General features: G+C 34.9%; 1 protein-coding gene across 3 annotated transcripts in view; it reads left to right on the top strand.

The window, feature by feature from the left end:
- The window catches only part of ERCC6L2 (ERCC excision repair 6 like 2), a gene marked incomplete at its 3' end in the record, with an annotated part of 140984 nt that overhangs the window by 70245 nt on the left and 48618 nt on the right, over nucleotides 1-22121 (top strand). For all 3 annotated transcript variants that reach the window (XM_082843160.1, XM_082843161.1, XM_082843162.1), the window contains exons 12-13: nucleotides 7847-7942; nucleotides 18699-18798. In XM_082843160.1, coding sequence (XP_082699286.1) covers nucleotides 7847-7942; nucleotides 18699-18798 — 196 coding nt within the window. The remainder of the gene's footprint in view (nucleotides 1-7846; nucleotides 7943-18698; nucleotides 18799-22121) is intronic.

Genomic DNA, 22121 nt, shown 5'->3' on the forward strand with positions numbered 1-22121 from the left:
CCCTAAAGACACTACCAAAAAACTATTAGAACTAATAAATAAATTCAGTAAAGTTGCAGGACACAAAATTAACATACAGAAATCTGTTGCATTACTATACCAAATAACGAACTATCAGAGAAATTAAGGAAACAGTTTTATTTACAGTTGTGTCAAAAAGAATATAATAACTAGGAATAATTTTAACTAAGGAGGTAAAAGATATGTACACTGAAAACTATAACACAAATATGAAAGAAATTGAAGACAACACAAATAAATGTAAAGATATACCATGTTAATGGATTGGAAGAATTAACATTGTTAAAATGTCCATATAACCCAAAGCAATCTTCATATTCAATACAATCCCTATCAAAATACCCATGGCATTTTTCACAGAACAGATAGTCCTAAAATTTGTATGGAACCACAAAAGATCCCAAATAGCCAAAGCAGCTTGAGAAAGAAGAACGAAGCTAGAGGTGTTATGCTTCCTGATTTCAGAATCAAATGTCTGGTACACAAAGCTATAATAATCAAACAACATGGTACTGGTACAAAACCAGACACATGGATCAATGGAACAGAGTAGAGAGCGCAGAAATAAACCCACACTTACATTGTCAATTAATCTATGACAAAGGAGCCAAGAATATACAGTGGGGAACAGACAGTCTCTTCAAAAATGATATTGAGAAAATTGGACAGATACATGAAAAAGAATGAAAGTAGACCGTTTTCTAACCCCACATGCAAAAATAAGCTCAAAGTGGATTAAACTTTTAATGTTAGACCTGAAACCATGAAAGTCCTGGAAGAAAATATAAGTAGTACACTGTTGGACATCGATCTTAGTAATATTTTTTGGATCTGTCTGGGCAAGGACAACAAGAGCAAGAATAAACAAATGTGACTACATCAAATTAAAGAGCTTTGGCACAGTGAAGGAAACCATCAATGAAATGAAAAGGCAACCTACTGAATAGGAGAAGATAACTGTAAATGGTATGTTCAATAAGGGGTTAATATTCTAAATATATAAGGAACTCATAAAACTCAATATCAAAAAAAAAATCCAATTAAGAAATCAGCAGAGGACCTGAATAGACATTTTCAAAGAAGACATACAGATGTCCAGCAGGCATATGAAAAGGTGCTTAACATCACTAATCTTCAGGGAAATGCAGATCAAATCAAAAAGAGGTTATCACCTCATGTCTGTTATCAAAAAGACAAGAAATAACAAGTGTTGGTGAGGATGTGGGGAGAAGGGAACCATTGTGCACTGTTGGTGGGAATGTAAACTGATACAGTTACTATGGAAACCAGTATGGAGGTTCCTCAGAAAATTAAAAATAGAACTATCACACAATCTAGCAATTCTACTTCTGGACATTTATCTGAAGAAAATGCAAAACACTAATTTGAATAGATATATGTATCTCAGTGTTCATTACAGCAGTATTTAGAATAGCTAAGATATGGAAGCAACCTAAGTGTCCATTGATAAATGAAGTGGATAAAGATTACACACACACACATATATATACACAATGGAATATTACTTAGCCATAAAAAGAATGAAATCTTGCCATTTGTGACAACATGGATGGACCTAGAGGTATAATCTAAGTGAAATAAGATGGAGAAAGACTAGTACCATATGATTTCACTTTTACGTGGTATCTAAAAGACAAAAGAACAAACATAGCAAAACAGAAACAGACTCATAGTGGTTGCCAGGGGGGAAGGGGTGAGATAGGTGAAGGGGTTTGAAAGGTACAAAATAAAGAAGTCATGGCGATGCAATGTATAGCATAGGAATATATTCAATTTTTTAAAAAGTCTTATTTATATGTTTCAAATCTAGCTGATCAGTTTTACATATATTTCGTTTTTTATGGTTTCTAGCTTTTTTATTTCTTTAGTAATTTTAGTCATTTTTAAAAATATCTTTTTGAATGGCATTTTTGCTCTATTAACTCCTGTGCTTGGGGGGTGCTAATCCTTCTATTTGTTCTTCCCTCTGGCTTTTGCTTATGGTAGATGGTTTCTTCACACATTTTGTAATTTTTTATTTTTGAGCTTATCTTCAGTGGGGCTTCTTTCCTCTGTGGAAATCCTTTGGAGACTGGTTGTAGGAGTTCTCCATTACTGTGATTTTACTTTGACTTCTTTGTTAGGCATCCCAAGCAGGACAAGAGAAGTTTTGGATTCCTGTTTCCCTATGACTGAATTCAAAGAGTGATTTGTTACCGAAGTCCTTACATTTGTTACACAAAGAACCTTACAAGACATAATAAATCCATTCTTTAGCTATGTTTTTCAAAAGACATATGCTCAGTTTTTGTTTTGTTTTCCTTGTTTTGCAAAAATTTATATTTAATTTCTAGGTGTTGAAACAAAAGAGTTTCACACTGGCTCAGCCCATCATTTTTGCCAGAATCCTAATTCTTCATTATCTTTTAGTTTATCAGCTTTAAACAGCTTGGACTCTGTTATGTTAGAGGAGGATTTAGTTTACTTACACTCCTCCCTCCCCATTTTCCACACACTCTTTACTATTTTTATTTTTATTATTTGTCTATAAATTACTTTTTTAACCTGAAATAATATACTTCAATCTTTGATTTTTAGTCCAGAAACTTTCTACAGTATCTTTTAAGTTCTTGTAATGTGTAGTATTAGCATTAGCACACATCCACCCTTTCTTCTACTTTTGTCACTTGTACATATCATCTGTCAGCTTTTTTTTTTTTTTTTGCGGTACGCAGGCCTTTCACTGTTGTGGCCTCTCCATTTGCGGAGCACAGGCTCTGGACGCGCAGGCTCAGCAGCCATGGCTCACGGGCCCAGCTGCTCCGCGGCATGTGGGATCTTCCCGGACCGGGGCATGAACCCGTGTCCCCTGCATCGGCAGGCGGACTCTCAACCACTGTGCCACCAGGGAAGCCCTCGTCTGTCAGCTATTTTAACAAATAACTTTGTATGCCAGAATATATAGAAAGTAAATTTTATGTTTCTTTGAATATCAGCAAATGTCTTTTATGTGCTCTGTCACTTGCTACTTTGGCCAACTGTAGAATTCTAGATTGAAAATAATTTCCTCTCAGATCTTTGTGGTATTACAACATTGTTTTCTGGTATTTAGTGTTGCTGAATTTTTGTCTATTGCCAATCTGATTCTCCTTCCTCTTTGTGAACTCACAAGAGTTTCTCTTCATCTGTTGTATTCTGAAATTTCACAGTGATATTTGAGTCTTGGTCTGGGGTTTTAGTTCATTTATTTTGCGGGGCATAATCCGAGGGCTTGTATTTTTTAACTCTGGAAAATTCTCTTTGATTATTTCTTTGACGATGGCTTCTCTTCTATTTCCTTTGGTATTTCTCTCAGACACTAGGTTATCTGATTTTAGGGCTCCTACAATGATTCTTTTTTTTTTTCCGGCCGCACTATGCAGCTCGTGGGATCTTAGTTCCCCGACCAGGGATTGAACCCAGGCCCTTCGCTGTGAAAGCTCGGAGTCCTTACCACTGAACCGCCAGGGAATTCCCTACAATGATTCATTAAACCTCTGAACTTGGACTCTTACTTCATATTTTTATCTTTTTTGCTCTATATTCTGAAAAATGTCATTTTCTGATGTTATTATTTTATTTTAAATAACTGATTTTGTCTTTTTTTTTTAAGCCCTTGTTCTCTGAATTATCTTTATTCTGAAATGTCAACACCTTAAAGCTTTGCTTTCCATAATCATCTCATTCAATTAATTAAGGAAGGGTTATCTGGCATTTTTCCTTGGGTTGGGATTTTTATTGTAATCACTGAATTTATAAATGACTTTGGAGAAAAGTGACATTTTAATGCTATCGAACCTTCCTATCTACGAACATGGTATCTCTTATATTTAGGTTTCTCAGAAGTATTTGTTCAAGTGACTACTTCATTCGACCTTTTATAATAGTTAATACATAACAGTAAAATTTAACTCATTGACAGAATTTTTTTGTGGAATATTAAGATATGGTTAAAATATATTTTTTTACATATTTATTGACACAAAATAGAATGTGGAAGACCTAAGGAATGAATAGCCTGCATGTTTATTAACAATCTATCTTAATACCATTCTTCAGCTTGAACAGGGCTATAGTCTAAATATTTTATTGCTTAAGGAGTAAGCCTTTGCTGTTATCCATATGAGAGGAGTGATACGTTTGAATGTTTATGATTCTGAGTTGTATTATCGTCAAATAGAGAATCATCTTATCTCTAGAGATAGAGTTTAGAGATTATTTTTTTCTTTAAAAGAAACATTGCCTCTGCTTTAACTCGGACAGTCTTAAGTTGTAACTTCAGAATATCTTTGAAGATTGTTACCTCAAGTGGTGACCTTCCTGTGACTCATTTAGGGCATCTGAAATAAATTCATGCATATCTTACTGACAAGAAGCTAACTGAACAGTTGACTAGACTTACTTTTGGTGTTAAGTGTTAGAAAATATTTCTTGATTTCCAATTTTATTTTGATATAACTGGTTGATTTTTCACATAACTAGTCTAATTATATAATCTTATGAACCTTGTTTCTTCAGAATTTTCCCCATCACCATAGTAGGCAGATAAACTTCTAACTTCTCTTCTACTTGTTGGGTATCTAAATCCCACCCACTTCCGTAATTTACCCATTTTTTAAATCCTTTCCCAAACTTCCTCTTTATCCCACCTAACTTCTTTCTTTGAGTTTAAGTCTCTGTGACATCTTTATGCTGTTGCCTCTAATAAATAATTTTCCAAAGGAGAAAATTCAATTTCTATTGAATATTGAACAAGTCAGGATACTTGGGTTTGAATCCAGACACTGGCCACCTCAGAGACCTTGAGCAAGTTAATCGGTATTTCAGATTCTTAATTTTCTCATCTGTGAAACGAGAATAATAGTTAGCTCATAGAGCTGTGTTGAGGATGAAAGAATAGAATATATGAAAATATCTTGCACCATTCCTGGTATATATAGTAGATGCTCAATAAATGTTATTTTTTTTCTATTTTGATAGAAACTGTATAAGAGAAGATTATTAACATTTTCCCTCCCTGGATGGTTAGTATCTAGTGTAAAGCATTATCTAAGTGTGAGTTACATGATGGTCTAAGCATCTGAAAAGGGAAAATCAGCAAGAGAAAGCCTCAGTGAAGGCTTTGAAGGTTGAGATTAGAAAAACGAAGAAAATGATTTTATTATTGGATTTTAATTTTACCTTCCCTTTAAAAAATACAAAATTTTATCATTATTATATAATAAAATAATTATTAAGTGTATGGTGTTTAGACCCAGAAAATTCAAAACATGAGAAGATAACAGTTATTTTTAGGTAAAATCTAATATGCTATGCAGGCAGCTGAAATCTTTAACTCAGTAGACAAGCATTTTATATATTCAGTTTTGCTAAAAGATACATTTAGAAAAGATATCTTTAGAAATAAACTTCATTCCAAAATGAATTATTTGTATTCTGACATGTTTTGACTGATAGAAAAATGAATCTATCAAATCCATTAAGCAATATCATATTTTAAAAACTGTCAAAATATACATATATCTTTCGTGGTTTCTTTTCATTGTATCTTTTAACCACAGGTCAATTAAATGAAGATAAAGCTTTGGCTTTCCAAAGAATTGAGGGGTTTTAAACAGGAATGGCATGCTTAGTTTTCTATATTCTGTGCTTAGAATTATTTTATGTAATGTGGGGATGGATTTAAGGTCTGAGGTAAGGGAAGACAGGAAGCCACTGAAGTAACACATACAGGTGTGACATAAAAGCTTGACCTAGGGCAAGTGAAAATAGGAATGGAGAAAGGACTCATGAAAAAAACATTTTTGAGGTAAATTTGACAGGACTGGATATTGGTTGCCTTTTTAGTTGTTTTATTTTATCTTTCCTCTAAGTCTGTTGGTGACAAATTCTCTTAGTTTTCCTTAATCTGAGAATGTCATGATTCCCCTTTCATTCCTGAAGGATATTCTTGCTGGATATAGAATTCTGGGTTGATAGTTCTTTGAGCACTTGAAAATGTACTGCTTCCTCCTCACCACCTTGGTTTCTAATGAGAAATCCACTGTCATTTGATGTTTCCTTAAAAGTTGTGTATCATTTCTCTCTGACTGCTTTCAAGAGTTTTTCTTTGTCTTTTGTTTGCAGAAGTTTAATTATGCTGTATTTTAGCATAGGTTTCTTTGGGTTTATCATTCTGGGAGTTCATGCAACTTTCTGCATTCTGTAAGTTTATCTCTTTTCCCAAATTTGGGAAGTTTTCAGCTATATTTCTTTCAATATTTTTTCAGTCTCACTCTCTCTTTTCTCCCAGGACTACAATGATAGAAGTGTTAGCTCTTCTGTTACTGTCCCTCAGGCCTCTAAGAATGTGGTTTTTTTTTTTCAGTATATTTTCTTTCTGTTGTTCAGATTGGGTAAATATCAATAATATTGAACTGCTCTTATGTTTATTGATTCTATCATCTGTCATCTCCACTGTACTATCAAGTCCATCCAGCAAGTTTTGTAATTCAGTAATTTTTCAATTCTAAAATTTTCATTTGGTATCCTCTCTTTCTTTGCTGAGACTTTCTATTTTTAATTGTTTCAAGCATATTTGTAATTATTTTTTGAAGCATTTTTATTGTGGCTGCATTAAAATCCTTGTCAGATAATTCCAACATCTGCTTCTTTGCAGTGTTGTCGTATGTTAATTGTCTTTTCTTATAGAAATTGAGATTTTCCTAGACCTTGGTAAGACTAGTAATTTTTTATTGTATGCTCGACATTTTGAGTATTATGTTATGAAACTCTGTATCTTATTTAAAACTTCTGTTTTACCCAGACACCATGCCAGCCACATGGGCTGGAAATCCATGTCTCTTGCTTGGCCTCTGTTGACACCCTGAGTTTGAGGCACTTCATTGCTATTTCTCCATGGCTTCCACCCACACTACAGAGGGGCCTGGTTATAGCTGGGCAGAAATGAAAAGTTCCGGCTCCTCAATCAGTCTTCTCTGGCACCACCCGAGTGAGAATGAGAGGTACCTCATTACTGTCAAAGGTGGAATTTAGTCTCCTCACTTAGCCTTTGCTGACCAGGTTAGGGTTGGAGCCACAGATTTTTTTCTGTGGTGTTTGCAAGAAAGAATAGGCTGTTCATTATCTAACATTTTTCTGTCTTAAAACTCTGTATCTTTCCTGGTTCTTTGGCTAAAGGAAGAAGACTTTTCTTGGGGCTTTTTCGGTCTGTGACTGTTGGCTGCTGGCATTTCCAGTTCACTGGCTTCTCCAGAACCCAATCTGGGATGTATTAGGCAAAAATAAAGCCAGGGAACTCACTGCCATGTCATTCCTTAGGTTTTTGTGGTCTCTAGCCAATTTGTGTTCTCTCTACCTTTCATAATCTTGTGTTTTATTTTATATATAATGCCCAGGGTTTTTAGCTGTACTTAGTGGGAGGAATAAGGAGAAGCACATTTTTTTTAAGTGTGTGTATTTATTTAGCTGGAGTATACTAGCAGTTTTTAAAACTTATGTTACGAAAATCTTCGAGAATAGTATTTGAGTATCCAAAAAAATGTAAAACCCAGCACAACCTACTTACATGGTCTCTAATGCTCAAATTTCTTAGGGATGTTCTAGAGTGGTACAAAAAAAATTGTTCCATAGCTGTTTTACTTGTGGCATATTGTGTTTTAATCACCTTACTTTTATAATGTTAATGTAATATTGTATTGATTTGGTTACAGAAACCTGGCATAATTGAGTTAGAAAGCAAAATTTATTTTTGCTGTTTTAATGTGCTCTTTTCTGTTTACTCCAGGGCTGGTGGACTAGGCCTCAATTTTGTTGGTGCCAATGTGGTGATATTATTTGATCCTACATGGAATCCAGCCAATGATCTTCAAGCAATTGACAGGTACAACGGTGACAAAATTTAAAGTGACCTGCAAATACTTTTAATCTAAAAATGCTCCTGAATTTTTTAGGTTGCTTACAATGTGACTGTCATTAGAAGATAGGGAAGACCTTGTAAAAAAATTTTAAACTTTTATTTAAGATAATCTTGAACTTCTGAATCCAAATGACAGGCTGATAATAGCCATTAATTTTCCATTCATCTCAAAATTCCATTATTGTGACAAGATTAATTTAGAAGAAAGAATAAATCCCCAGTACGGCAGGAAAATAGAAAGGTCACTACTAGTAGATCAGAAGTTTTGAGAAACTCGTGGGAGAATTTTTATGATGAAGGAACCAGCAGAGAAAAGCAACAATCCCAAGTCAACAGGCGAGCAAAGAGAAATTCAAGCATGGGTTCAGCAACTTCAGGATTTGGGAGTAGACTAAAGTACATCCTTATGGGAAATTAATTAATGTGCTGACTCTAAAACAAATTCCTCTTCCACACCTTGTACATAAAGAGGGATTAACCTATAACATGTGCTCCTTGATCAAAATTGAAAGAATCATTTCATATATTTTATAAGTAAGTGGGGAATGAGGCTGACAAAAGGTTCTTGCAGTGGATGTTTGGACCAGATCATAAAGCATTGAAACCCAGCTTTCTTATACAGTCCATTTCATCAGTGTCTTATAGTTTTCTGAGTAAAGTTCTTTTACCTCCTTAGTTAAATTTATTTCTGGATATTTTATTCTTTTTGATGTGATTGTGAATGGAATTATGTTCTTAATTTCTCTTTCTAATAGTTCATTGTTAGCATATAGAAATGCAGCAGATTTCTGTTTATTAATTTTGTATCCTGCAGCCTTACCAAATTCATTGATGAGCTCTAGTAGTTTTTTGCTGGCATCATTAGAATTTTCTATGTATAGTGTCATGTCACCTGTAAACACTGACAGTTTTACTTCTTCCTCTCTAATTTGGATACTTTTATTTCTTTTTCTTGCCTAATTGCTGTGGCAAAGACTTCTAATACTATGTTGAATAAAAGTGTCCAGAGTGGGCATTCTTCTCTTGTTCCTGATCTTAGAGAAATGCTCTCAATATTTCACCATTCAGTATGTTGTTAGCTCTGGACTTATCATATATGGCCTTTATTATGTTGAGGTATGTTCCCTCTGTACTCACTTTATTGAGAGTTTTTATCATAAATTGATGTTGAATTTTTTCAAAAGCTTTTTCCACATCTATTGAGATGATAATATGATTTTTATTCTTTAATGTGTTAACATGGTATATCACATTGATTGATTGCAGAGATTGAACCATACTTGTGTCCCTGGGATAAATCTCACTTGATCATGGTGTATGATCCTTTTTTTTTTTTTACTGTTTTTTTCTCCATTTTCCTTTTTTTTTTTTAATCTTTATTGGGGTATAATTGCTTTACAAGGTTGTGTCACTTTCTGCTCTATAACAAAATGAATCAGCTATACGTATACATATATCCCCATATCCCCTCCCTGTTGCATCTCCCTCCCACCCTCCTTATCCTAACCCTCTAGGTGGTCACAGAGCACCGAGCTGATCTCCCTGTGCTATGCAGCTGCTTCCCACTAGCTGTGTTTTACATTTGGTAGTGTATATATGTCAGTGCCACCCTTTCACTTCTTCCCAGCTTACCCTTCCCCCTCCCCGTGTTCACAATTCCATTCTCTACGTCTGTGTCTTTTTTCATGTTTGCCCCTAGATTCTTCAGAATCATTTTTTTGTTTTTCAGATTCCATGTATATATGTGTTGGCATACACTATTTGTTTTTCTCTTTCTGACTTACTTCACTCTGTATGACAGACTCTAGATCCATCCCCCTCACTACAAATAACTCATTTTTGTTTCATTTTATGGCTGAGTAATATTCCGTTGTATATATGGGCCACATCTTCTTTATCCATTCATCTGTCAGTGGACACTTAGGTTGCTTCCATGTCCTGGCAATTGTAAATAGTGCTGCAATGAACATTGGGGTACATGTGTTTTTTGAATTATGGTTTTCTCAGGGTATATGCCCAGTAGTGGGATTGCTGGATCGTATGGTAGTTCTACTTTTAGTTTCTTAAGGAACCTCCATACTGTTCTCCACAGTGGCTGTATCAGTTTACATTCCCACCAGTAGTGCAAGAGGGCTCCTTTTTCTCTACACACTCTCCAGCATTTATTATTGTAAATTTTTTCATGATGGCCATTCTGACTGGTGTGAGGTGATACCTCATTGTAGTTTTGATTTGCATTTCTCTAATGATTAGTGATGTTGAACATCCTTTCATGTCTTTGTTGGCAATCTGTATGTCTTTGAAGAAATGTCTATTTAGGTCTTCTGCCCATTTTTGGATTGGGTTCTTGTTGTTTTTTGATATTGGAGCTGCGTGAGCTGCTTGTATATTTTGGAGATTAATCCTTTGTCAGCTGCTTCATTTGCAAATGTTTTCCCCCATTCTGAGGGTTGTCTTTTCGTCTTGTTTATGGTTTCTTTTGCTGTGCAAAAGCTTTTGAGTTTCATTAGGTCACATTTGTTTACATTTCTTTTTATTTCCACTTCTCCAGGAGGTGGGTAAAAAAGAATCTTGTTGTGATTTATGTCATAGAGTGTTCTGCCTATGTTTTCCTCTAAGAGGTTTATAGTGTCTGGCCTTACATTTAGGTCTTTAGTCCATTTTGAGTTTACTTTTCTGTATGGTGTTACGGAGTGTTGTAATTTCATTCTTTTACATGTAGCTGTCCAGTTTTCCCAGCACCACTTACTGAAGAGGCTGCCATTTCTCCATTGTATATTCTTGCCTCCTTTATCAAAGATAAGGTTACCATATGTGCATGGGTTTGTCTCTGGGCTTTCTATCCTGTTTCATTGATCTATATTTCTGTTTTTGTGCCAGTATCATACTGTCTTGATTACTTTAGCTTTGTATTATAGTCTGAAGTCAGGGAGCCTGTTTCCTCCAGCTCCATTTTTCTTTCTCAAGATTGCTTTGGCTATTTGGGGTCCTTTGTGTTTCCATACAAATTGTGAAAATTTTTGTTCTAGTTCTGTGAAAAATGCCATTGGTAGTTTGATAGGGATTGCATTGAATCTGTAGATTGCTTTGGGGAGTATAGTCATTTTCACAATGTTGATTCTTCCAATCCAAAAACATGGTATATCTCTCCATCTGTTTATATCATCTTTAATTTCTTTCATCAGTGTCTTATAGTTTTCTGTACAGGTCTTTTGTCTCCTTAGGTAGGTTAATTCCTAGATATTTTATTCTTTTTGTTGCAATGGTAAATGGGAGTGTTTCCTTAATTTCTCTTTCAGATTTTTCGTCATTAGTGTATAGGAATACAAGAGATTTCTGTGCATTAATTTTGTATCCTGCTACTTTACCAAATTCATTGATTAGCTCTAGTAGTTTTCTGGTAGCATCTTTAGGATTCTCTATGTATAGTATCATGTCATCTGCAAACAGTGACAGCTTTACTCCTTCTTTTCCGATTTGTATTCCTTTTATTTCTTTTTCTTCTCTGATTGCCGTGGCTAAAACTTCCAAAACTATGTTGACTAATAGTGGTGAGAGTGGGCAACCTTGTCTTGTTCCTGATCTTGGTGGAAATGGTTTCGGTTTTTCACCATTGAGAATGATGTTGGCTGTGGGTTGGTCATATATGGTCTTTATTATGTTGAGGTAAGTTCCCTCTATGCCTACTTTCTGGAGAGTTTTTATCATAAATCGGTGTTGAATTTTGTCAAAAGCTTTTTCTGCATCTATTGGGATGATCATATGGTCTTTATCCTTCAGTTTGTTAATATGTTGTATCACATTGATTGATTTTTATATATTGATCAATCCTTGCATTCCTGGGATAAATCATGGTGTATGATCCTTTTAATGTGCTGCTGGATTCTGTTTGCTAGTATTTTGTTGAGGATTTTTGCATCTATGTTCATCAGTGATATTGGCCTGTAGTTTTCCTTCCTTGTGACATCTTTGTCTGGTTTTGGTATCGGGGTGATGGTGGCCTTGTAGAATGAGTTTGGGACTGTTCCTCCCTCTGCTATATTTTGGAAGAGTTTGCGAAGGATAGGTGTTAGCTCGTCTCTAAATATTTGATAGAATTCGCCTGTGAAGCTCTCTGTTCCTAGGCTTTTTTTTGTTGGAATATTTTTATCACAGTTTCAATTCCATTGCTTGTGATTGGTGTGTATGATCCTTTTAATGTACTGTTGAAATCAGTTTGCTACGTTTTGTTGAGGATTTTTGCATCTATGTTCATCAGTGATATTAGCCTGTAACTTTCTTTTTTTATGGTATCTTTGTATGGTTTTGGTATCAGGGCAATGCTGGCCTCATAGAATGAACTTGAAAGTGTGCTTTTGCAATTTTTTTGGAATAGTTTGAGAAGGATATTGTTAATTCTTCTCTAAATGTTTGTTGAATTCAACTGTGAAGCTGTCTGATCCTACACTGTTTTTTGTTGGTAGTTTTGTGATTACTGATCCAATTTTATTACTGGTAATTAGTCTGTTTAAAATTTCTATTTGTTCCTGGTTCAGTCTTGGGAGATTATTCATTTCTAAGAATTTGTTCATTTCTTCTAAGTTGTTCACTTTACTGACATAAAATTGTAGTAATCTTTTATGATCCTTTGTATTTCTGTGGTATCAGTTGTAACTTTTTCATTTCTGATTTGATTGATTTAAGTCTTCTCTCTTTTCTTGAAGAATCTGGCTAAAGGTTTATCAACCTTTGTTATCGTTTTGAAGAACCAGCTCTTAGTTTCATTGATCTTTTCTTTTTTTTTTTTTTTTTTTTTTTTGCAGCATGCGGGCCTCTCACTGTTGTGGCCTCTCCCGTTGCGGAGCACAGGTTCCAGATGCACAGGCTCAGCGGCCATGGCTCACGCACCCAGCCGCTCCGCAGCATGTGGGATCTTCCCGGACCAGGGCAAGAACCTGTGTCCCCTATTGGCAGGCAGAGTCTCAACCACTGTGCCACCAGGGAGGCCCTTTTCTTTTTTTTTTTAAGTCTCTCATTTATTTCTGTTCTGATCTTTATTTCTTTCCTTCATAACTTTCAGTTTTGTTTGTTCTTTTTCTAGTTCCTTTAGGTGTAAGTTTAAGATGTTGATTTGGGTTTTTTCTTTTTCCTGAGGTAGGCTTGTAATGCTATAAGCCTTGAAACTGCTCTTGCTCAGTCCCACAGATTTTGGATCATTGTGTTTCCATTTTCATTTGTCTCCAGGTATATTTTTATTTCTTCTCTGATTTCTTCAGTGATCCATTGGTTGTTTAGTAGCATATTGTTTAAACTCATATGTTTGTGTTTTTGCAGGTTTTTTTTTAAATAGTTGACTTTTAGTCTCATATTGTTGTATCAGAAAAGATGATTGATATGATTCCAATCTTAAATTTACTAAGACTTGTTTGTTGCGTAGCATATTGTCTATCCTGGACAGTGTTTCATGTGAACTTGAAAAAAATGTGCATTCTTCTGCTTTTGGATGGAATATTCTATATTTATCTGTTAAGTCCATCTGATAAAATATGTTGTTTAAGGCCAGTGTTTCCTGATTGATTTTCTATGTGGATGATCTGTCCAGTAATGTCAGTTGGGTGTTAAAGTTCCCTACTATTATTGTATTACTGTCAGTCTATCCTTTTATGTCTGTTAATAATTTGCTTTATGTATTTAGGTCCTCCTATGCTGGGTGCACATCCATTTACAAGTGTTATACCTTCTTCTTGAATTGATCCCTTGATCATTATGTAATGTCTTTCTTTGTCTCTTACTACAGTCTTTGTTTTACAGTCTATTTTTTCTGATATAAGTATTGCCACCCCAGTTTTCTTTTCCTTTCCATTTTCAAGGAATACCTTTTCCCATTGCCTCACTTTCAGTCTGTGTATCTTTAGCTCAAGAGTGAGTCTCTTGTAGGCAGCATATAGATGGATCTTGTTTTTGTATCCAATCAGCCACGCTGTGTCTTTTGATTGTACCATCTAGTCTATATATATATATATATTTTAGTCCATATATTTTTAAAGTAATTAGTGATAGGTTTGTTCTCCTTTCCATTTTGTTAATTGTTTGGTGGTTGTTTTTGTAATTATTTTTGTGTCTTCTCTTCCTTGTGATTTGATGGCTATCTTTAGTGCTATGTTGGCATTCCTTTCTCTTTTTCATATGTGTTTAGATTTTTGGTTTGTGGCTACCAAAAGTTCCTCAAAAGGATAACATAAATTGCTGATCTTTCAAGTTCACATACACTTAAGAACCCTACATGTTTACTCTCCTCCCCCGCCATGTTTGCTGTTTTTGACATCATATTTTACATCTTTTTGATTTATGTAGCCCTCAACTACTTATAATGGATATACACAATTTTACTACTTTTGTCTTTAAACCTTCCTACTAGCTTTATACATGGTTGATTTACTACCGTTACTGTATATTTGCCTTTACCAATGAGATTTTTTTCCTTTCGTAATTTTCATATATCTAGATGTAGCCTTTTCTTTTTCACATAGAAAAGTCCCTGTAACATTTCTTGGAAGCTGGTTTGGTGGTGCAGAACTCTTAGCTTTTGCTTGTCTGTAAAACTTTTGATCTCTCCATCAAATCTATATGAAAGCCTTGCCAAATAGAGTATTCTTGGTTGTAGGTTTTTCCCTTTCATCACTTTAAGTATATCATGCCACTCACTTCTGGCCCTGCAGAGTTTCTCCTGAAAAGTCAGCTGATAGCATTATGGAAGTGCCTTTGTATGTAACTTGTTGCTTTTCCTTTTGCTGCTTTTTAATGTTCTCTCTTTATCTTTAATTTTTGCAGTTTTAATTGCAATGTTTCTTGGTGTGCTCCTGTTTAGGTTGATCCTGTTTTGTGCTTCCTGGACCTGGATGTCTTTCCTTTTCCAGGTTAGGGAAGTTTTCAGCTATTATGTCTTCAAATATGGTCTCTGCCCCTTTCTCACTCTTCTTCTGGGACCCCTATAATGTGAATGCTGGTATGCTTGATGTAGTCCCAGAAGTCTCAAACTGTCCTCCTTTCTTTTTATTCGTTTTTCTTTTATCTATTCCTTCAGTGATTTCCACTGCTGTGTCTACCAGCTCACTGATCCATTGCTCTGTATCATATGATCAACTGTTAATTCCTTCTAGTGTACTTTTAAAGTTGTATTTCTGCATTTTTTATTATTGAGATATAACTGACATATTATAGTATTTTTTAAGTGAAGTATAGTTGATTTACAGTAATATATTAGTTTTGGGTGTATAGCATAGCAATTCAGTATTTTTACAGATTATACTCCATTGAAAGTTATTACAAGATAATGGCTATAATTCCCTGTGCTATACAATATCTCCTTGTTGCTAATCTATTTTATATACAGTAGTTTCATCTCTTAATCCCATACCTGTATCTCATCCCCATCTGCTTCCCTCTCCCCACTGGTAAGCATGAGTTTGTTTTCTATATCTGTAATTCTGTTTTTCTATATACATTCACTTGTTTTATTTTTTAGGTTTCACATATAAGTGATATCATATAGTATTTTTCTTTATCTGTCTGCTTAATTCAGTAAGCATAATATTCTCTAGGTCCATCCATGATGCTGCAGTTGGCAGAATTTCATTCTTTTTTTATGGCTGAATAATAATCCATTCTATATATGTACCACATCTTCTTTATCCATTTGTATGTTGATGGACACTGGATTGCTTACATATCTTGGCTATTGTAATTAATACTTCTCTGGATATTGGGGTGCATGTATCTTTCAAATTAGTGTTTTCATTTTTTCCAGATATATACACAGAAGTGGAATTGCTGGATTATAGCATAGTTCTATTTTTAGTTTTTTGAGGAACCTCCATACTGTTTTCCATAGTGGCTGTACCAATTTACAGTCCCACCAACAGTGTACAAGTGTTCCCTTTTCCCCACATCCTTGCCAACATTTGTTATTTGTGGTCTTTGTGATGATAGCTATTCTAAGAGGTATGAGGTGATAGCTCATTGTCGTTTTGATTTGCATTTCTCTAAAAATTAGCAATGTTGAGCATCTTTTCCTGTGCCTGTTAGCTGTGTATTTGTCTTCTTAGGAAAATATCTTTTCAGCTTTTCTGCCCCATTTTTTGATTGGATTGTTTGGGTTTTTTGACATTTTTTTTTTGATATTGAGTTGTATGAGCTATTTATATTTTTTGGATATTAACCCCTTGATGGTCATATCATTTGCAAATATTTTCTCCCATTCTTTAGGTTGTTGTCTTGTTTTGTCAGTGGTTTCCTTTGCTGTGCAAAAGCTTGTAAGTTTGATTAGGTCCCATTTATTTATTTTTGCTGTTGTTTCTTTTGCCTTAGGAGACTGATCCAAAAACTGTTGCTAAGATTTATGTCAAAGATTGTTCTATGTTCTCTTCTAGGAGTTTTATAGTTTCAATTATTACATTTAGGTCTTTAATCCATTTGGAGTTTATTTTTGTAGTTGGTGAGTAAATGTTCTATTCTCATTGTTTTACATGTGGCTGTCCAGTTTTCCCAGAACCACTTATTGAAGAGACTGTTTTCTCCATTGTATATTCTTGCCTTCTTTGTCATAGATTAGTTGACCATAGGTGCTTGGGTTTATTTCTGGGCTCTCTATTCTGTTCTGTTGATCTATACTAAGGAGAAACGTTAAGGAGGGAGTTTCAATTTCAAATGAAAGGACTCTAATGGTATCTCAAAGTCATAGGAAAATATAAAGTTCTCCAGTACAGGTAAGTACATAAACAAATATCAAAACCAGTATTATTATAATTTTGGCTTATAATTCTTCTCCTTGTTTTCTATAGGATTTAAAAGACAAATGCATAAAACTAATTATAAATCTGCTAATGAATACATGACATATAAAGATATAATTTATAACATCAATAAGATAAAAGGTGAAAGCAGAGCTGTAAAGGAAATTTTTTTAATGCAATTGAAATTAAGTTGGTATCAATTTAAGATAGAATAAATTTGAATCCACACAGTCTGACTTGCAGAGCCTGCACTTTTAACCAGCCTCTTGCCAGTGACAACTGCCCAGGAAAATAGTCAAATGAAAACCACAGAAAAATATCCATTTCTTTTTGTCTTAACAACATTTGTTGTAATTTTGTTCTTTTTCATCTAGGCCATCAAGACTTATTTATCCCAGTGTTCCCTCGAAACACAGTTCACTGTGCTTTGGCTTTCAGTGAAAGTTAGTTGACAGTAAAACTAAATGAACAGAATTCCTCTTCCTCTCCTTCCATTTACTCTGACAGGAGGAGCAAAGAAGAGAAATGAAAATACTGACCTCCACACTGTATAACAGTTTCTCGACACTTGTCTTTGCATGATAAAAGACCATTTACATATCCATACTTGATAGACCTAGAAAATGTTGAAGCATAGGTCCAGTGTAACATGTTATAAGGTTTTTGTCTGTAAAGATTCAAGAATATGTATTCTGACAGAATCTATCCCATTCAGCAAACAATTGCCTTACACCCAAAAGACATTTCCTTAGATACATAATATTTTTTTTTTAGACCCAGATCCATTGTGGGAGAGAAAGGGATTATGAGTCCCTCTCTATCCAGGCTGCAGGATGGAAGTGAGAATTGCAGTAACTTACCCCTGGCTTTGCTGTGTCACAGGAGCCCCCATTCTTTTCTGGGAATGCAAGATTTTCAGTACCAAGATGTCCTCTAGTAAAAGCCCTTCTCTGTGAGGAGGAATGGGTGAAGGAGGCAGAAGGAGCACCAAATATAACAATACAGTGTGACTTCATAAGGTCAAAATTAAATTTCCCCCAAATTGTAACATTTTCAAGCATGAAGCAGTATGGCTTTGCCCCTGATCCCCCATGACTATAACAGGTATTTAGAAACAGATGACCTCATTCAGAACATCCAATAAAACCTCCACCTGGGAGAAGCTACAGGGACTGGACCTATAGTTAATCAGTGTGGTGAGTCAGGTTAGAGTTTTAATTAGCACTGCAGTCCATATCAAAACACCTGGGGTACTAATCATCTGAGTGATCCAGTCAGACAGACTGCTTGGAAATCTCTGTGGATGAAGGCTGTAAATCTGCACTTCCATAGGCTTGCCAGTTGATTACTGCTTTACCTCCAAGGTTTTTTTAACAGTTTCGTTGAGATATAATTAACATACAATAAACTGCACATATTTAAAGTGTACAGCTGCTAAGTTTTGCTGTAGGTATACACCGTGAAACCATTACCACAATCAAGAGAGTGAACATATCCATCACCCCCCAAATTTTCCTTGTGCTACTTTGTAATCCATTCATCTTGCCCCTCCCAGGCCCGCCCCCAAGCAACCACTGATCTGCTTCCTGTCACTGTGGATTAGTTTGCGTTTTTGAGAGTTTTATATAAATGGAATCATTCATAAGCTTAAGACTGCCATAAAAGAAAAATCTGAATTTAGGAAAAGTTTTTACACAGTAGAAGGTGATGTTTATAACAGAAATGAAGTTGATATGTATATTTTTTCTATAATACTTTCCTCCTCAATGACTGGCCTTTTTATATGAATTTCTGTTTTTACATTATTATTAAATAATATAGCATATCTAAACATAAGATATTTCTTTTGAAATTAAAATTTTAGCAAGTTTTATATCCAAAAGTTACCTCCTGAACCCAAAGTTGTTTCACTTGATCTTGGTTGCCTTTTGTTTTTAATGTTTTTACAGAGCATATAGGATTGGGCAATGCAGAGATGTCAAAGTGCTTAGGCTGATATCCTTGGGAACTGTGGAGGAGATCATGTACTTACGACAGGTATACAAGCAGGTAAATATATTTCCCTTTTTCTAATTAAAAGTAAACACTTGTCAGTTTTTAAAAATTAATAATAAATTTGTGTACAATATGGTTTTTATTTTATTCTAGCTATAATAAGGAATTTAATAAGATTATGATATATACTGTAGAATACACTTCTATAAAACAGATTAAATCTTAGGTTCGTTGAATTTTAGAGCTGAAAGTTTCTTAGAGCAGTACTTCTTTAATGTACACATGAATTACCTAGGGATCTTTAAAATACAGATTCTGATTTAGTAGTTCTGGGTGGAGCGCAAGATTCTGCATTTTTAACAAGCTCCCGGAAGTGCCAACACTACTAGTCTGCAGATCACAATTTGAGTAGCAAGGTCACAGCTCCCCAAACTGTGGGCCAAGATGTAAGTGTATGCCACAGATGGGGTACAGGTGCACCCAGACATCCTACAGCTCTCTGGGCAGCAAGATTATCTAAGCCAGCTTCCAGCCTTGAGTAACCTCCTCTTCGAGTAGATGTTCACACGTTTCCATTATCTATGTGTGCATGAAGAAGACTGGAGAGGAATACCTTAGAGATATCTAATACAAATGTTTCGTGTTGTATATAATGAAACTGGGATCCAGGACACCCCAGTAAATGAAATTATAGGAATAGAACTCAAGGGCACTAACTACTGTGCTGATGCTTTTAATATTCATCTAAAATTGCATTAACTCTTTAATATCCTTAGGGTATCAATTACTACTCCATTTATGCCTCTAAATAAAGTTTAGTTAGTCTGTAACTGCCTGCTTGAGAAGATCTGGAATGAGGTTCAAGTTTAATTATAAATGTTAAATTTGAATTACTCCCTATATATTCAGCTGGAATCTGTTTAAGAGCAAACATCTGCCACATGTGGTGGTAGTTAACCTAAGAATGATCCAGTCTTAAATTTGTGCTATTTTCTTAATTCTAAAAATAGACTTGTACACAGCAGTGTTTATTTTTCTTAAAGCATTTAGCTCTGTAAGAAACCTTTAATCTTTTTGTTCTTAGGTATAGCACAACTACTTGAAAATTATTTTTTCAGACATTAACTAATCTTGGGAAAAAGTAGGATATTATTTTTTCATGTTAGGAGCAGCTATTTAGAATACTATCTTTGACTTGTCACAAGTAAGTCTTTCCTCAATCACATAGTAAGTTTTCTTGATCCCATTACTATATGTATTTCCTCTTTGCCTATTCATCTGACTCATTTAATGAAATAAAATGGCCTGTTATATAATAATATGTAATAAAAAGCCTTCAGAAGATGAGGGTAATTTAAGTTTTCAGAACTTTGTATGATCTAATTGCTTATCAAAATAAGCCACTTAAGGAACATTCAGCCATACAACTTGATAAGCACAAATAAAGATAAGATGGCAATCATATGAGGAAATGGCATAAATGTGATTTAAACATTGATTGGAATTTGAACCAAGGGTGCAAATGGCAAACACACGCTAGCCTCACAAGTGTTCCTCAAATCTCTTGGGAGGAAAACAATCCAAAATGATGTTTTAAAATTCTGTAAAAATGTTGGAAAGAAAAAAGAGTTCTCTCTGTGGGCCAAAAATGATAAGGAACCCTGAAAGACAAAGGGCAGTTGAGATGAGATTGAAGGAAGAAACAAAGCTAAACTCAGTCATGAGAAGACTACTGGAAAAGGTAGGTGCAACTTGTGAATATTCCAAGCTTAGAGTCAACAGATACTAAAAATAGAAAGGAGCCTTGGGTTAACTGTGATGCCCCCTCTTTGGGTATTATTAGTGATCTAACAAGGTGGTTTAACCCTTATGATCTTTCCCCCATTGTACCAGATTGTAGACAATGGAAATGTCTGCTCTCAAGTAGGAACAGTAAGTAGAACTACTGGAAGGAAGGAAACAAAGCTCTAAATTTTTGCTGAAATCAAGAAGAAAGTCCAAAATAATAAATATTTGCAAACCCCTCCACCTGCTGCCTGCTTTGAATAATTACTGCAGTAGGCCTAGATAAGCCCGTTAGGCATTTGACAGATGAATATTCCCCCCCACCCCTCCAAAACAATAATTAGTATTGAACAGTTTAGGAAAATAAACACTATGAAAATGGCCCTCAAAGATACCAGGTCCTAATCCCTGGAACCTATAAATGTTACTTTATATGGAAAGAAGGGTCTTTGCAGATGTGATTAAATTAAGAATTTTTGAGATGGGGAGATTAGCCTGGATTGTCCAGGTGGGCCCTAAATCATAAGCATTCTTATAAGTAGGAAGCAAAGGGAAATCTGACAGAGACAGAAGGGAAGCCAGTGTAACCCCAGAGACAAGAGATTGGAGCTATGTAGTTATAAACTAAGGAATGCTGGCAGCCACCAGAAGTGAAAAGAAGCAAGGAATGGATCCTCCCCTAGAGCCTATGAAGAGAACATGGCTCTGCCAAAACTTGATTTCATTCTGGTGATACTGATATCAGACTTCTAGCCTCCTGTAAGAGCTATAAGAGAATACATTTCTGTTGTGTTAAGCCACCAAGTTTATGATAATTTATTACAAGAGATATAGGAACTCATATAGGCACTAAAAAAGAATTAACATCAGAGAAAACAAAATTAATAGAAAAGAGTAAAAGATTTTTAAAGAAATATCACTATTCAAAAGGTAAATGAGGTTGTAGGATCCTGGGAACAACAAAAGACTACTAGAAAAAAAATCCATTAGAGATCCAGAAAACGAGAAACTCCAGCAATAGGCTGAATAGCAAAGAACAAAGTTTTCATCTAAAAGAAAGAGCCATGCAATTCTTCTAGATTACAGAGCAAAAAGACAGAGGTAGAACGAACACATGTAAGAAAACTTAGGAGAAATGAAGGCTAGATGTAGAAGTTCCAATATCAGTCTTATAGTTGAGCAAGGGAACAGAAGAAAGAGAAGGAAGAAGTCCCAAAGGATGAGAGTCCACAGATTATGAGCCCCACTGAGTGTTAAATAGGATGAATGAAAATAGATCCACACTTACATTGTCTTTCTATAATTGTAAAACCCTTAAAATTTCCAGAGATATACTTCATGGAGAGAAAAAAAATTGTCTACAAGAGTACTAGAATTAAATAGATAGCTAACTTCTTAATAGCAATACTGGATATTTCGGAGCAGTAACTTCAAATGAGGGGAAATCATAGCTCTATACTGTCAAAGAAAGTGAATTTTTAACTCAAAACTTTTCCACAGTGGTGGAAATTTTTCCTTCAGTGGTGAGTTCTATCAAACATTTAGTATTCTTTTTGAGAACAGAGGAGGGAACAATTCTAGCCTACTTTAGA

The sequence above is a fragment of the Leucopleurus acutus genome (genome assembly GCF_964270905.1).
Source record: "Leucopleurus acutus genome assembly, chromosome: 7".
Lineage (NCBI taxonomy): Eukaryota > Metazoa > Chordata > Mammalia > Artiodactyla > Delphinidae > Leucopleurus > Leucopleurus acutus.